Source organism: Pseudopodoces humilis, chromosome 18 (assembly GCF_049639895.1).
Source record: "Pseudopodoces humilis isolate 2021_Gansu_Grassland_sample_001 chromosome 18, ASM4963989v1, whole genome shotgun sequence".
Lineage (NCBI taxonomy): Eukaryota > Metazoa > Chordata > Aves > Passeriformes > Paridae > Pseudopodoces > Pseudopodoces humilis.
The window spans coordinates 16,729,675-16,746,621 of record NC_142217.1 but is presented as its reverse complement, the minus strand read 5'-3'; the positions used below and the strand labels follow the sequence as shown (position 1 = coordinate 16,746,621).

The 16,947-nt window shown below is 52.7% G+C and overlaps 2 protein-coding genes across 3 annotated transcripts; one reads left to right on the top strand and one right to left on the bottom strand.

Annotated features, from left to right (window-relative positions):
* Positions 1-3,987: 3,987 nt before the first annotated feature.
* NOXO1 (NADPH oxidase organizer 1) lies at positions 3,988-7,708 on the top strand. The gene is made up of 8 exons (XM_005523211.3): positions 3,988-4,109; positions 4,529-4,609; positions 4,720-4,783; positions 5,270-5,450; positions 5,688-5,869; positions 6,086-6,199; positions 6,650-6,767; positions 6,970-7,708. The coding sequence occupies exons 1-8, from the start codon at positions 4,044-4,046 to the stop codon at positions 7,610-7,612; spliced, it is 1,449 nt and encodes a 482-aa protein (XP_005523268.2). The 5' UTR covers positions 3,988-4,043; the 3' UTR covers positions 7,613-7,708.
* A 455-nt stretch (positions 7,709-8,163) lies between these two features.
* TBL3 (transducin beta like 3) lies at positions 8,164-16,477 on the bottom strand. 2 transcript variants are annotated; one of them, XM_088064008.1, is made up of 22 exons: positions 16,367-16,477; positions 16,182-16,233; positions 16,005-16,100; positions 15,725-15,772; positions 15,306-15,447; positions 15,074-15,158; positions 14,586-14,753; positions 14,119-14,194; positions 13,882-13,978; positions 13,316-13,512; positions 12,878-13,019; positions 12,467-12,525; positions 11,851-11,954; positions 11,337-11,487; positions 11,000-11,230; positions 10,768-10,838; positions 10,217-10,373; positions 9,790-9,848; positions 9,453-9,556; positions 9,245-9,316; positions 8,788-8,969; positions 8,164-8,351 (listed from the first exon to the last, which is right to left on the bottom strand). In XM_088064008.1, the coding sequence occupies exons 1-22, from the start codon at positions 16,417-16,419 to the stop codon at positions 8,280-8,282; spliced, it is 2,418 nt and encodes an 805-aa protein (XP_087920134.1). In that variant the 5' UTR covers positions 16,420-16,477; the 3' UTR covers positions 8,164-8,279. The 2 variants fall into 2 exon arrangements, with proteins under 2 accessions (XP_087920134.1, XP_005523143.2); XM_005523086.3 differs by having other exon boundaries at positions 8,165-8,351; positions 8,811-8,969.
* Positions 16,478-16,947: the final 470 nt, after the last annotated feature.

Here is a 16,947-nt window from a genome sequence, read left to right as displayed (position 1 = left end):
GAGGGAGTTTGATGCAATGCTGTGATTTTGGATCCTGAAATGAAGCTGCCTGTGAGGAGGGAGTACCCCCTGCACTGAAGAGGGATGAGCACCTTGGGAAGCTCCCATGATGGAGAGGGAGAGAGCTGAGATGCTGCCTGGGCTCAAAGGGTTACTGAATTGGGTCTGCCACAGAGAAATGCTTTAGTGCCTGCAGCAGCTGCTGAAATTAGAATGAAATTAAATTCTTTCTTCTGGATTAGTTACTGCAAAATCTCTCATCTCAGCCTGTGTGAAAGTTCAACTGCTTCCTTTGTTCATGAGGTGAAGGAGACTTTTGTCAACTCTAGTATCTGGGTTTTCATTATTCTTCTTAAATAAAGGTCTGTTTCTCTATTTATTAAAAGTCTAAAACCTCTTTGTACTTTTAAAATCGGCTTTTAGCATCTGGGCTTTTCATTAAAGGTGCTGATAGGTCATGTGTCATCACAGGTGACCTTCAAGAGCAGCAAAGGGCAGGTTTTGATCCTGAAGGTGAGCGAGGGAAAGCTTTTCCACCAGCTTTGTTCCAGGCCCCCCTTGGCTGTGCCCACAGCTCCTTTCTGTATCTCTTCCTCACAGCTGCAGTGTCCTGAGGGTGGTTTGAGGACTTTTCCTCTCTTTGCCTTTCCTATGCTGGCCAGAGAAGGAGAAATCCCTGATGCAGAGTCGCACACATTGTCAGCCATGAGTGGCACAGGTCAGCCCAGACATGATTTCTGTGTGTGGGAATGATGTTCATAACACAGCTGCTCCTCTCCAAGCATTTGGGACAAGGCTATTTCTTGTTGGATCTGGAGAGGAACTGTCTTTGGCTGCCCCTGAGCATCTGTGCACTCAGATTCTGCTTCTACTGAAGTTACTCCTGATCCACACTGAAATGAAAAGCAGAGCATCAATGTTCATTTGTCATGGAGGCTGATCTTGGAATGATCAGCCCTGGTGACTGTGGGGCCTTCCTGCAGTCTCTGGGCCACCTCCTTTGTCTTCCCAGCCGTGGGCAATTTGGGGCAGGCAGTTTGCTGTGACTCCCTGTGACAACACCTTAGTCCCCTGCTCTGACACAAACATGTTTCTGTCCCCAGAGCAGCTGTTTATGGCTGGAGTGATGCTCCTCAAGTAGCAGAGCTCCACCTTGGTGGGGTGCAGGAGGCTCTCTTGGAGCAGACTGCAAAATTATGGGAGTCATTATGGAAAAATCCCGTGTTTTCTGCATCTTGGCAAAGCTGGGTTTGCACTCCTATTATTATTATTGCCTGTTAATTTATGATCTCTTTGGTACCTTGTAAAACAACTAAAGGAAAATTAACTGCTGCCCTCAGAGCTGTGTAAATAAATATGGATGATGAAACAGCAGTGTCCAGCAGTTCTTGCTGAGGCTCACTTTTTCTGGGCAGACCCCTCCTGTCCTGCCATTAATTATTACCCACAAGGAGGCACTGATTTATGCCAGGATGACACGGAAGCTGCAGAAGACACAAAGTAAAGTTGATCATGTCAGAAAAACAATATTTGTCTTGTTTTTTATGAGTTCAGATGCATCCAGCACAGAAGTGGAATTATGGCCTCTGCTGGTGGGTTACCCATCCTTCCCGACAGGAGCGGCCCTGGGAGCTGTGGGGAGCTTTGAGGAGCTTTGAGGAGCACTGTGTCCATCCAAGGCCATCTGGCCCAGCCTCCTGGTTTGTAGGTGGTGTCATTGCAGACGTGATGTGGCTCCTGAGGTCATTCTGGAGCAGTTTAGTGACTTCACACTCGGCACTGCCAGGGCACCGATGCTGCTGTGGCAGCTGCAGAGCTGGGACTGAGCCCTCCAGGTGACTCCAGAGGTGCTGGTGTCTCGGAGGGGTGCCAGGCTTTTCCCCTCCCTCCCTGCACCTCAGTTCTGTGTCACAGTAACCTTCACTTCCACAAAACATTTTCTCAATAACCAATTCTTGAGTTTTGAGCAGTTTTGCTCATATTTGGTTTTATACAACACTACTATCACCAGCAATCTCCCAGTCAGTCCGATCTTTTCCAGAAGATCAGCTCTCCAAACTGCATGGCTGCTCCTTCTGCCTCAGGTGACTTGTAAACCCCTGTGTAGCTTCACCTTCCTGTTGTAACATTCCATTAGATGTTTTCCACACCCCTTTTCTGCTTGAACTCCCTAAGAATGATGAAACACGGCAAAGCTTTTGACCAAGGCTGTTTCCTACTCTTCTGTTTTTTATGGTATGCACAGATGGTTCTCTCTGAGCCTCCCCGGCCATCTCCTTGTCCTGCAGCCCCTCCAAGGCTTTCCTTGTCTTTGGCTTTTCCCAGTCAGGATAAACATGTTCCAACTTTTACATTCTTGAAAATACTTTGTGATTTGTGTTTGCTCTGAGCCAGGAAACCAATCCCTGTGCTTCACTGGGAGTCTTGGTCCCAAATATTTCCAAGAGCCACTTCAGAGCCACGTGAGGGTGAGCTTGGCCCTGGCTTGGCTGCCAAGGAGAAGCCAAGGAGTGCAGGTTTGAGGACATGGAGTCAGCAAAGGGTTTTGGCACCTGAGAGACTGGGACTTTCTAAATAAATCTGCTGGATGAAGTGATTTCCTCTCACTCCATAAAATCCTCAGGCTTTGATCTGGGGAGATTTACCAGCATGTGCTCTGGCTGGAGCCTTTGTAACAGAGGGATGGAGGGTCTGATTCCAGGGCTGTGGAGTGCAGGGAGCTGCTCCACATCCCTTTTCCACAGGGCAGCTCCTGTGTGGCTTTCTGAGCCAGGAAATGCCTTGGAGATGCTGTTGGAGAGATTTTCTCTCCAAAATCCAAACCAAACCAAAGTGCTCTTTGGATAACTTTAATACAGGCCAGATACCCAGCATCAATAAATCCAACTGCAATAAACCGGCTTTCTTTGTCCCCAGAAACTGCCACCCTGCTGTGTGGGAGCAGCCTCCTGTGCCCGTGGAACACAAGCCAAGACCTTCCCGACTGTATTTTCCAGAAGGAATCTGGTTTGGCTTCCTGTTCCAGTTCTGGGGTGGAGGGTTTGATGGATGAAAAATCCCCTGTAGCTGTTGCTGAGGCTTTGAGACAGCAGGTGTAGCTGGGAAATGAAAGGGAGGCACGGCTGAGCCTCTCAGTTTGGGTTCCAATAATGATAATGATAAAGATAATTACAGCCACAATGGTTCAATTGAGGCTTTATCAAAGAGGAGGCAGTTTGATCACAGGGTTCAGGGGTTCAGGGAGAGGACAGGCTGTCCAAGGCTGGAATTGTCTCTCCTGCTGTGCCTCTGGGCAGTGGAGCTGCCCTGGGATGGTTTGGACACCTGGATGGATGCAGGGCAGAGCAGCCAGAGCTGAATTCCCATCACATATTTACACCTGAGGAGCTTTCAGTGTTTTAGTTACATCCTGGGGATGTGTCAGTTCATAACATCGGCATCTCCGTGGAGATACTGATAAAACGCTCAGAAGTCTATTTAAAGTAACTCGGCAGGAGGGACAAAACAGGAAAAAAAATATTTGCGACAAATATTACTCACGTTAAATGATGCCTGTATTTATCTGTGTTTTACAGCTCGTGTTCTAAATCAGTTTTTGAGGCCAGAGTGAGCTCAGCCCGAGCAATACAGCCATAAAATCCTCACGTGTGTCCCGGAAATACCTCGGGGCAGGTGCTGCTGCCCCTGTGACCTCCTCTAACCAAACATCCCCGGCTCCCTTCCCTCCCTTCCCGGCACTGCTTGCTAAGGATGTGATAAAATAATGTGTTTTTCCTCCCTGTGTCCCGCCTGCAGCCGGCAGCATTTGCATGTTAAAAGCGGGGGGAAAGGTAAAAGGCACGCGGTAGTTTGCTAAATCACGGAATTTCTGCCCGGTGGCTGGGCGGAGGAGGAAGCTCGGGAACATCTCTGCCCTGCCTCCTGCTCCAGGGTATTTAACCTCGGCAGGCAGGGCTGGAGCAGCATCTCTGCTCCCTCCAGCTCTCATCCTTCCCTCTCACATCCCTCCGGCTCCCTGCCAAGGAGGAGCAGCGCTGGGGAACATGAGCTGCAATAGGTACCCCGTGGATGTCAAGGCTGTCGGCTTCATGCAGTGCAGAAAACAGAAGGTACTTTATTTTTTTTTTTTTTCTTTTGTTTTGGCTTTGTTTTCTTCCTTAAATATCATTTACAGATTGGGAGGCTAAAGGATTTGGAGTTATTCTTCCAGGGATATGTTTGCTTATTCCCCGTAGTATTGGGATTGGAGCCGAGGGGTCTAGGACAAGGGGACTTGTTTTTTAATGGGCTCCAATAGCTTGTGTTTTGCTTTCTTTCTGTCACAGCACCATAAAATTCTCCTGTTTTCAACAGTGATTATCCATTTGGGGTTATGAAATTAAGGAAATATTTTTGTAGGTTTAATGTTTAATTTTTTAATGTGACATTAAAAGCCTCAACTAAACCACAGCAAATGCTGATTGCCTGAAAGCCTCCAAAATTGAACATTGTGATTAAACTGCTTTTCTTTTCCCTTTTCTTCTCCCAGAACTACATGATGTTTGTGTCCTGGTCAGATCAGAACAACATTCTGATCTACAGGACGTTTGAAGACTTTAAGAAATTCCATGTAAGTGACTTTTCAATTCCTCAGATTTTACAATTCCCGTCCTGGGGATGGGAAGGAGCCCAGCCATGGGCTGTGAGGAATCACTGTTCTGTCCTTCTCCTTGCTTTTAGAAAGAGCTGAAGAGAAAATTCCCCACTGAGAGTGGGTCACTGAGGAGTTTACCCAGGTTTAAAGGTAAGGACAAATCTCTGATGGACCAACAAATGAAGAGTGATCAGGGACAGTCGTGAGCCATGACACAGACTGAAGCCTCTGAGTCTGACCTTCCTCTGCAACAGATCTGGGGCTCAGTCCTGCTCCTGCCATGGCTCCACTGGGTCACATCAGCATATTTGGGTCTAGAACAGATTTAAAATGACTCAGAAAGGCTTTTTTAATAATAGCTGCACTTGGCAAATTAATGCTACTCTTCAAATATTGACCTAGAGCTTCTTGAAACTTTACATGGGGGGAAAAAAAGGAGAAATTTTAGATGTTAAAAAATCGTATCAAGAGCTGTTAAAAATGACAGGGAGGCAAGGACAGTGACTTTGTATAGTTTGGGCTTGGGCAGGAAGGGTGGTGGGTGAGGGCACCCCTTTGTTCAGGGGAAAAAATTCTGTTCCCAGGGATCCAGATCCATTGCTGTCCTATCCCAACTGTGTTCTTGTTATTTTGAAGGTATAACTATGCAGCAGAGAAAGGGTGGGAAGCTGAACAGGTGCCTGGAGATCCTGAAACTGCTGGAAACATATTCCCAGGAGCTGCTGAAAACCGATGTGAAAATCTCCCAGGGTGAAGAGGTGAATCAGTTTTTCAAGGCACAGACTCAAGACCTTGATCCCTCCTTCCCTGAAAACAGGTATGAAATATGAGTTGCATTTTTTTGTTTGTTCATGAAACAGCAATGCTATGGGATATGGAGAGAAGGGAAATACTGGTTCCACTTCAGGCCAGTTCAGCTGGATGTTTCAATCCAGGTTCATTTTGTTTCTGATGCCTGAAACTTTTCTCAGCCTACTGCAGAAACGATTTTACCAAAATCAGTACTAAACTCAACCTTTCACATGAGTTTTTGACATGCCCCTTTACTTTTCAGTGTTGTGATCATGCCATCAGTATTCAGAAGGGAGAAGAAGCCCCAGCCCCTCTCCATCACCCTCCCTCAGGCATCGCAGAGCTACCGCTGCATCGAGGCCTTTGAAACCAAAGACACGAAGAACAAACCCTTCAGAGTGGCTCAGAAGGAGATTGTGGAAGTGCTAATCCAGGACATGACTGGTAGGTTTGAGAGGATTTGGTGTCAGAGGTGGATGGGCAGATGGATTCATAGCTAGGCAAATGCTGAGGTAGTGTCAGGGGTTCGGGTGTTTGCACATGTGTGCTTACCTGGAGGACAGTGAATGTCCCTCCTGTCTCTTGTGTCCCCTGCCCAGGGATTATTGTCATGTCTTGACTTGCAGGCTGTCAAAATCTGAGTATTTTTCCTCTTTGTAGGCTGGTGGCTGGTGGAAAATGCAGACAAGCAGATAGCCTGGTTCCCAGCCTCGTACCTGGAAGAGCTTGATGCCTGCGAGGACATCCAGAATGACTTCAGCTCAGACGAGGAGGGTAAGTCTGTTCCTCCTTCAAAACATGAGTTCTGCAAAAGCCCACCACTTTACCACTGCCTGGAGACCCTGCCTGGACCTCTGACTCTTCTGGTTGGCTCTGTCACCACCCGCGGGTCATGGAATCATGGTTTGGGTTGGCAGAGAGCTTAAAGCCCTTCCAGTTCCAACCCCAACACCTTCCACTGTCCCAGGCTGCTCCAAGCCCTGTCCACTTGTGAGCACTTCCACGGATCCAGGGGCAGCCACAGCTTCTCTGGGCAACATCTTCCAGGGCCTGCCCAGCCTTTTTGTCAAAAACTTCTTTATATCCAACTTCCATGGATCAGATTAGGGTCCCTGAGCAAACCAGTCACTCTCAGGGACAGCTGCCCTGCAGCTGGGCTGGTCTCTCACAGGGATTGGAGCATTTTCTCCACAAGGCAAATCCAACCTCTCCCTCTCTCTGCAGGCAGCCTGTACTTTGTGGTGCAGGCCTACGAGGCTCAGAACGCAGACGAGCTCTCGCTGAACCAGGGGGTGGTCGTGGAGGTGCTCAGGAGATCCCACAATGGCTGGTGGCTGATCCGGTGAGGAGCCTTTCCCAAAGTCCTGGTTCCTTGCTGTTCCTCCCCATGTGGGACGCACAGGAGCCCCCTGAGCTGGATGTCCTGGCCTGGGGACGCTTTCCCCCTCCTCACACCCCACGTACAGCAAGGACCCGCTTCCCCAAGTGCTCCCTCCCCTTAGCTGGAAGGCTTTGCTCAGCGTTCCTTCCATCCCTGCCCTCAGGTACAACGGCTGCACTGGCTACATGCCCTCGCTGTTCCTGCGGCCCTACCAGAACCCTCACCACAAGCTCCAGACCATCCTGAGCTGTGGCCCCAAGGCCACCACACCGACCCTGCAGCGAGCAGCGGGGCCCCGGCCCGGCCCGGCCCGCGAGCAGCGCTGCGGCTCCCCGAGAGCCAGATCCCGCTCTCTGCCCAGGGCCAGCTCCACTCTAGAGCTGGATTTGGACAGCTCCTCCCTGAGCTCAGCGGGCAGCAGTGATGGGGACGCCCGGCTGGCCTGGAAACCCGACTTGTCGCGGTCGCTGCCCGAGGTGGAGCAGGCCAGGAGCTCTCCTGCCCCGAGCCACGGCCTGGCCACGCTCGGCAGCAAATCCCCGCGCCTCAGGGACAGGAACGACTCCGGCTTCGTGGAGTCCCCCACAGCCGAGCTCAGCTCATCCCTCACTGACCCTGAGCTGGCCATGGGTGTCCCCAAGGTGCCAGCCCGTCCCTCGGCCCGCGAGATCCTGCAGCGCTGCAGCACCGTCACCAAGCGCGCTGTGCAACAATCGGCTCCCTGGGCAGCCCTGACACCCCCAGCTGGCTTTGGTGTCCCTGGGGTGGGGACAAAGGACATCCCTGACACCCCCAGCTGCCATTAGTGTCCCTGGGATGGGGACAAAGGACATCCCTGACACCCCCAGCTGCCATTAGTGTCCCTGGGATGGGGACAAAGGACATCCCTGACACCCCCAGCTGCCATTAGTGTCCCTGGGATGGGGACAGGGGACTGCCATGACCACCCCAGCCAGCATTGGTGTGAGGTGTTTGTGTTGTTTGAATTTTGTACATTTGTGTCTATGAAATAAAATAAATGTAAATATCTCTGAAGCCTGCTTGTTTTATGCTTTAAAAATTTGCTATTTGGGGAATTTAAACTGTGCTTCTCTCCCTCCCAGCTGCTAAATTTGGGGTGAGACCTCTTCCTTGTTCCAGGCTGCTTTGCCCAAGCAGGATCCTCTCTCCATGAATCCTTTAAATCCCAACTGCTTGTTGGGATTCTGCCTTTTTATCCCAAACTAACTGCTGTGAGCCTGATAATTCAGGCTGTGAAAAAACAAACCCCAGCTTGGCCAAAGAAAGGGCCTTTTCCCTTCCTTCATCCCTGAGAAGATTGGATGCTGGACTTGGTTTAGAAATTAAAACATTTATTATAAAATACAGGAACTAAAACTCCAGCTGCCATCCTGGCGGGCTCTTTGGAAAGAGAAATTGGTGGCAAGGGGGGTCACAGAGTCCCCTGGTCCTGCTGGGCCACAGCTGCCAGCCTCATGTTCTGCCACATGAACTCGATGAAGGTGGAAGCCTGGAGCAGCCGGCCCAGCCTCTGGAAGTGCCGCTCTGCAGGGAGGGAAGGGCTCAGAGTCACAGGGGAGGCAGCAGAGCCCGGCCTTCAACGGTGGAGCCAGGATGGGAGAGCTGGGAATGCCCAGCCCAGAGAAGGGAACACTCCAGGGAGACTCCCAGGGCCTGAAGGGGCACCAGGAGAGCTGGAGAGGGACTGGGGACAAGGGATGGAGGGACAGGACACAGGGAATGGCTCCCACTGCCAGACGGCAGGGATAGGTGGGATTATCAGGAAAGAATTGTTTCCTGCGAGGGTGGGGAAGCCCTGGCACAGATTTCCAGAGAAGCTGTGGCTGTCCCTGACTCTCTGGATGTGCCCAAGGCCAGGACGGACGGGGCTTGGAGCAGCCTGGGATGGTGGAAGGGGTGGATTAACTGACGTGCCCCTTCCAGCCCAAAGCATTCCATGATCCCTGACCCAAGTCAGCACCTCCTGTCCCCACAGAGCCTCACTCGTGTAGGGCAGCAGGGACTCCACGGCGGATTTAATTCCCGAGAACTGCAGGAGGCTGTCGGGTGCCTCGTGCTTCAAGAGCGTCTCCATGACGGCCTGGGCCTCGTGGCAGTTTCGGGAGTTGGTGTTCCACGTCACCAGGAAGGCCAGCACTGCCTCTGTGGGGGAAGGAAGCCTGGCCAGGCTGGCACACACCCCAAAACAGCCCTGGCTTCTCACAGAGCCTCAGCTCCCACACCGTGACTGAGCCTCCCCACCCCTGGCGCTGCCCAAGGCAGGTCCTGGCCCAGTGCAAGGTGTCCCTGCCCATGGCAGAGGGTGGAACTGGACAACCTCCCAACCCAAACCATTCCAGGAGTGTAGGATTCTAATTTCAGGTGACACAACAAGCCTCTGACCTGAAAGCTTTCAGCACTCCAATCCTGCAACAAACCTTTCTGATCCTTGCGGAGCCGAACGATGTTCTCCTCCAGGTGCCTCCTCCCCTCAGGCTCCTTGAGGATGGCTGGAGGGAGAAATGAGAGCAGGAAACTGAGGCTTTCAGACTAATTATTGGACTTTGTAGCCTTGAACTAGCTGGAAAAGGTGTCCTGGAAAGGAGAGGGAGCAGGAAATGCCTTCAGAGCTCGCTCTGGACTCACCCTTGACCACGGTCAACACCGTGTGTGGCCGGTCCAGGGAAATGGCCAGGCCCAGAGCTTTCAGGTACCTCTTCTCATGGAGAAGGTTAGAAAGCTCTTGCTCTCTGGAAAACAAATCAGGGACAAGGGTGAGACCAATCTTTGGGTGGTGGAGAAAACCAAAACCACACAAAAAGCAACAGATTTGGCAGTAACAGTAAAGAAATCTGTGGTGCTCGTCAATAAACACCTCAGTTCCCTCACTCCACTGGGATCAGGTGGAGCTGGATGGCTCCAGGTGGGGACAGTTCCACTGCACAGCTTGCCTTTCACTACATCTTTCACAAGATCAACTCACTTCATAATCTGCTCCTCCTGTTTAGCCTGTGCTTCTTTCTCCTCAATTTCAGTCACATCCTATTAAAAAAAAAACCAAAACAAAACAGGATAAAACTTTATCAAATCCTGCTTTAACACAGAAGGGTTTTATTTAGCCATCAAGTGATGTGGAAACCAATTTCTGCAGCAAAATCTCGGGGTCAAGTAATTTAAATGTTAAATCCAGCAATTCCCAACTTCCCTCCAAAGCTCCACTGCTGGGACTCTTCTGCTGCTCTGGGGAAATACAGGATGGATATAAAATACCCCCAAATGCCAAGATCAGCCCTGCTGAACCAATTTCAAAAGGCAGAAAAGGAGAACAAGTGGAAAACAAAGCACTGAGAGCCTGAGCTCTCCAATTACCCTGATTATTAACCCAGGGAGAACCAAGCCCCATGCTGTACCTGCCACAGGGTGATGCAGGAGTCACTGGAGGCTGTCACCACCGTGTCATCCTTCTTGTTGGAGTGAAGGCCCCAGATTTTATCTTCATGACCATCCAATGTTTTCACACACTCGTTTGTTTTAATTGTCCACAGTTTTAAGAGACCATCAGATCCACTTTTGGAAGAGGAACACAACAGAAAGAATCACTGGACAGATTCATTCCTGCTCTGTCCCACCTCAAATATCAGATGAACTTGTCCCATGCCAATTCCTTCCAAACAGGAGCAGAGTTAACCAAAAATGTGGAGGACAAGATGCACCCTTAGCTTTGCCTACTGTGTTTGTCCCAACCCAGCAATGCCACAGCAGCCACATGGAATCCATGGAACAACTGCAGAAGAGGAAGATTAAAATAACCTCTACAGAAACCCTGGTCTAAACATGGCATCTTCCTACAGATCTGTCCAAAGATTCTTTGGACACAGGACTGTTCCCTCTTGGTGCTGATGATGAGCTCAGATATTCCCTTAATTCTGGATTCTCCCCAGATCCCTGGGCAGGCACAAACCTGCTGAGCAGCTGAGCCCCTCGGCTCACAAAGATGATCTTCAGCACCGAGGCATCGTGGCCTTCAAAGGTCTGCAAAACAGAAAGGAGGCTCAGCAGTGGCAGGCCTCTGGAGAGACCCAAAAGGATCCAATTCACTCATAAAGCCCCAAGAAATAAGCTCCAAGTTTTGGAAGGATCCTCAAAAGGAGCCCCAAGGTTTTGCCCAGGGCAAGAGGCAAAGTTCTCATCACCTTCAGACAGCTGAAGTCCCGAAGTCCCCAAAGCTTCAGGGTCCCATCAGCCGAGGAGGTGGCCAGGACCTGATCCACAGGGGAGAACTGCACACACCAGATCCCACGTTTGTGCCCAGAGAAAACCCCCAGCAGGGAGCAGTCGGAGCAGGACCACAGCTTGGCCAGCCGGTCCTGCGAGCCCGTGGCCAGCAGTTTGTCATTGGGGGACACTGCCACGCTGTTGATGTCCTGGGGAAGCCACAAGAGGAGGGGAAAGAGGGTCAGGCCTCGGCTCTGGCTGTGGGCTGCAGCACAGGAGGGAGACTGAAGCACTAAAGATCAGGTGGAGCTGTACCTTGTCATGGCCCCTCTCGGTCACCCTGGCATGGAGGGGCTCTGGACTGGAGATCAAGGCTGCTTTTGCTTTGGAAGTGAGGGATTCTGGAATGTCCCAGATCTTGATGGTGCAGTCCTGGCTGCTGGTCACTATGAAGTTTTCCTTCAGCCTGAAAGGAATGAAACCATCAAGTGCAGGGGAAACAATTCAGTGGTTCCTCCTCCCTGACTGGGATCTCCACACTCAGCCACTGCTGGGATGTGAAAAGTGGTTCCATGGCTTTCCAAGCTCTTTCATTTCAGAGTGACTCCCCCATCCCTGGGAGTATCCAAGGCCAGGCTGGACAGTGGGAGAGGTGGAAGGAGGTAGCACTGGAGGAGATTTAAAGCCCCTTCCAACCCAAACCATTCCACGATCCCTTCACACTGGGGCACCACGAGAAGCTGGGAGCAGGGATGAGAAGCAGCACAGCTAGGAGGGGGACAGCAGCCACCAGAACATCTCCCTCCCTCCCTTCCCCAGGCTGTGTTACCTGGAGCAGGTGACAGCACCCACGCCGTGGGCATGGCCCAGGCCCTGGGCCACACAGGTCACCCTGCCAGCCCTGCCCATGCGCCACACACGGATGCTTCTGTCCTGGGGGGGGAAAGGACAGAAATGCCTGAGTTTTCTGGGAAATCAGCAGTTCCCCGTGCTGTCATCACATCCCTGAGCCCTGGGATGGTCATCATCTGGTCCCTGATGTTCCAGCTTGAACCTTCATCTTTATCATGGCAGGGGACAAGGTCAGCCCCCACTCCAGGGTTCCAGCACAGAGGTTTGTTTCTGGTTGTATCAGAGCTTTATTTTTGGGTCTATCAGGGCTCTGGGCACCTTTTCCCCCATCAATCACACACTAACAACTTTTCTGAACTCTACCACCAGACCAGGATATTTAGAGAAGGAAAGATCTCCTTCAGGCCAATAAAATACAACCAGTTTTCCCAGGGACAACATTAAAAAGGGCTAGTGGGACAACCCTGTAATTGGATCATGCTTTAGATAGGGATTGTATGAACAAAAAGCCCTTTCTGGAGTTCCAAAAATATAATTTTGCCACAAGATCTGTAGGAATGAAGAGTTTCATTAGATGGAGAGCAGTGACACACCTTGGCACCAGTGACAAACATCAGACCTTTCCTGAAGACATCCAAAGCCAGGATTGTTTCTAAACAGAAGAAATAAAAGCTGGTGGGTGCAGAGCAGTGCTGAGATGGGACAACATAAAGGGGTGAGTTAATGAGCCCAGTTCTTAATGAGCCCAGCTAATGAGACAGGGGACAGGTGTGGGACACGACAGCCTGGTCCCTGTGGACTGAGCCTGTCACACACCCGCACCTCCAGCTCCAGTTTAAACTGATCTCACTGCCAGGGACAAAGGGACACATCCTCTCTCCACACAACTCCCAACCCTGCTGGGATGCTGCTGCACCAAGAGCTCAAGGACTCCTCTCCACCAGAGCTCCAGGAGAAGCTGGATAGAGGAAGAGCTGCCCACGTGTCCCCACGCTGTCACACACCTGTGTGGCCGTACAGGATCTGGCAGTGGGACGTTGCCAGCTCAAACACTTTCAGCTGGGGGCTGTTGGTGGCCACAACGATGTGAGAGTCACCAGGGCCCAGGAACTTCACATCCAGAACCTCCTCGTTGTATCCTGCGAGCTGCAGATGGAAACAGTCCAAGAGGGAAAGGGCAGCTGAAGGAGAAGGTGCCAATGACTGGTGTTCATTTCATACTGGGTGTAATTCCTACACACAGGAGGCATTTCTGGCTATTCTGCTTTCTCAATCCTGTGTTGGCCTCTGGGCAACATTCCCCCAAACCAGTGGAATTCTCTGGCACCATGGAACAATTCCAGAACAGGCTGGAGCCAAGTGCACCCCTGGGCAAAGCTCTTCCAGAAGCAGAGCTGATCCTGGAGCACGGATAAAGGGAAAGGGAGGCTGAGGGTTGTCACCTGCTTCCTGAGCTGGAGGGTCTGAGCATCGTAGAAGACGATGTTGTGCTCCAGGGACACGGTGAGGATCTCATTCCTGGCAGGAACAAACTGGCACTGGGAGAGGCTGCGCTCGCTCGGCTCCTCCCGCAGCGCGAAGGGCACGGCCTGGGTGTGCACACAGGCAGCTGTGGCCACGTCCCACACCCTCAGGATGCCTGGAAAAACAGGAGAAGTCATGGCAGAGCCACTGCTTTACACAGTGGCTGTCCAAGGAACGTCATCCAAACCACTCTGGGAAAAGCCACGCAGCTCCAAGGCAAGACTGGGCGGGATCCAGCTGGAAAAACCTCAAAGTTTTGCTTCGTCAGTGCAAATCAAACTCATGGAGTTTGAAAATGTGTTTGAGTATTAAATGGATCAGACTGTGCCTGTTCCATCCTGCTCATCCCCTCCTGCCCAAGGAACTCAGGAGCAGGCTCTGCTCTCCACACAAGGCTCCTGCCACATGGAGAGGACACAGGCCAGGAATGACAGCAGTGAAGTGACTGGAGTGCCACCCTTCAGGCTCCAAATGTGACACTCACCTTTGCTGCCAGCTGTGACAAAGTGCAGCCCTTGTTTCTTCACACCCAGCTGAGAGAAATCTCCCTCTTCAGGCAACAACACAGCGGCTTCCACAGTCTGCAAGAGTCAGAGAGGCAGAACCAGAGCTGAAAACCCCTGGGAAGGGAGGGAAACCTCAATTCACAACGTACACACTCAAAAGAGGGAGACCATGGCCTACAGAGGATCTCTAAGGAAGAAGTAAAAAGCAGTTTCACCTCGTAGACAGGGACAGTTCGTTTGCTCTGCCTGGTCTCCAGGTCCCAGACCATGCAGATCTTGTCACGGCCAGAGCTGCAAATGGAAAGCTCAGTTTTAGTGCTAAATCTGTTCAACTTGGGTCTGGGTGCAAATTTGGCACCGTGGGAGTTCAACACCTCTCTGGAGAGGCCATGGGAGAGACAGCAGCAGCATTCCCTGTGCCAGCACAGGATATTCCTGTGGCAGGTTGGACGGGGCTGGGAGCAGCCTGGGACAGTGGGAGGTGTCCCTGCCACGGCAGGGGTGGCACTGGATGGGCTTTAAGGTCTGTTCCAACCCAAACCATTCCCTGATTCCAGGGCTGACACCCACTGAGCACTTGCATCACCCCTTCCCCTCACAGCAGAACCTGCCCAGAGCCTCCAGGATGCCCCAGTCCTGCAGGAGGTGAATGGATGGAGGTGAAAGCCCTGCCAGGAGGTACCTCAGGAGGGTGTTCCCATCTGCAAAGGCCAACGAGGTGACGGCACTGAAGTGCCCGTCCAGCACTGCCACACATTTGCTGGAATTCAGGTCCCAGATGCGGATCTTGTAATCCATGGAGGAGGAGAAGAGCTGCAGGCGGGAGATGTCAGGGTGGAACTCGACCAGGCTGGGCAGGAGGAGAGAGACAGGACAGGAATAAACCACCCAACCTTTAAATAAAGCACATCCCACAGCAGGACAGGTTCGATGGGCTCTGAGCATCCTGGGCTAGCGGGAGGTGTCCCTGCACGACAATTTTGTGATTCCATGACAATTCTTGACCAAACTGTTTCCTCTCTGGGCAGATTCAGCCATAACTCTGCTCTCAAAGAGGAAGAGCCCAGAACCTGCTTGGAATGGGCCTTCATGTTCCATTAACTCAAGAATTCCACATCAATCCCAGCATCCCAGCACAGGCAGGGACTGACAGACAGGACTCATCCTTACTGAACCACTCCAGAGGATCCTTTCAGGTTGTGTGTGCAGTAGTGCTTGATCATATCCCAGATTTTAATGGTGCTGTCGCAGCCACCTGGGAAGAGAAGGAGATCTGGGAATGAACTCTGCAGGAGAGAGCCATGGGAAGTCCAGCAGATCCCCAAACTGGATCTGAACCTCTCCCGCCCCTGCCCTCGGGAGAGAGGAGCAGGAAATGCCCCTGGGGTGGTTCCAGAGGTACCTGTGGCCAGCAGGGTGGCCGTGGGGTCGAAGGCCATGGTGGCCACGGGCGCGGTGTGCACGGCTCGCCAGGTGCGCTCGCAGCTGGGCTCCCTCCAGTGCCACCGGCGCAGCAGCAGCGCCCGGCTCCCTGTCACCAGCACCTGGGGACAGGGGACAGGGACAGTTACCCACGGAGCCACTGCCTGAGCGTGGCTTTCTGCCAGCCCCACACAGCACAGGGAGCGGCTGGGCCCCTGGGCAGGGCCTGAGGAGGCTCCAGGGGGATCTCGGGAAGCACAAAGGGCATGGAATAGAACTGTGGAATGTCTCCAGCTGGGGGGACATTCACAAGGATCATCGAGTTCAAGTCCTGGCCCTGCACAGACACCCCAAAACTCCCCCCATTCCTGGCCCAGCCTGTCCCGAGCACAAACCCACCTCGTCATCAGGGCTGAGCACGAATGCTGTGACATCCTCTTCCTCATCCTGGGAAAACAGAAGGGAAATCCCACAGTTAAACCATCCCTGGAGAGATCTCAGAGTTCCCTTCTCCACATGGCTCTGCTGACACCGAGCACAGCTCAGGGACCACCCAAAATCTGTGTTTGGGTTCGTTCCCACCCTCCCTGCACTCCTCACTCCTGGGAGCTTTATATCCACAGTGAGAAAACCCTCCGGGAGCGCCGGGACACGCTCAGGAGAGGCCGATTCCCGTCACCTGCTGCAGGCTGTGCAGGACAGCTCCCGTTTCCACATCGATGACGTTGACTTTGCTCCCACAGGGGCAGAACATGAACTTCCCATCCCGGCTTATCTGGAGAAAAGGGATCGGGAACAGAAACGTTAGAACCAGGAGGCGCGACATCCCCAAATGTCCCTCCAGAGCCGGGATTACCTGGATTCGCCCTCCTTTGTAGAACGGCTCGATCTTTCGCGTCACAGCGTAGCTGGAAGGGAAAAAGACGCGCGGAGAGGTCCCGTTAAAGCGGAGCGACGGCGGCCCGGGGGCTCCGGTCGCGCGGCCCGGCCCGGCCCCTCGCTCGCCCTCGCAGCCCCAGCCCGGTCCCGCCGGTGCCTCACTTGCTCTTGAAGCGCACGGGGGCAGCGGCGGCGGCCGGGTCCGTGTCCGCCATGGCCGCGACCCACGTGCTTCCGGCCGCCTCTTCCGGGAAGCGAGGGAACACTTCCGGCCCCCGTGACGTGAGCGAGGGGCGCCACCAGCCCCACGTGGGGCTCCGGAGAACGGGATAAAATTCCCGGTTCCCGGAAAAGCGGCGACGGCCCGGCCCGGCCCCTGCGCTGCATCTTCTCCGCGTTCTCCAGCAAAACCTCCCCTCCCCAAGGAAGCGACTTGCGGGGTCCGACCACAGCGTAAAGCAGGACTTTTGACAACAGGACAGAGACGCTTTAGCTTTTAAGCATTTCATCTTTTATTGCACAGCGAAATACAAAAACGAATCGTTTTCAGCTGTAACTCCCATGTCGCCGTCCATCACGGCATTTCCGTGCTCTTCACAGTTCCTCGGGGAAGGGATGGCCGTGGAAGTGCCAGCCCAGCCCACGGCGGGGCCGCGGCTCTCAGCGGCCGGGAACGGCACCTGGTGCGGGGAAACAAAGCTCTGAGAAACATCCCCGACATCTCCTCACTCCCGGTACCCGCC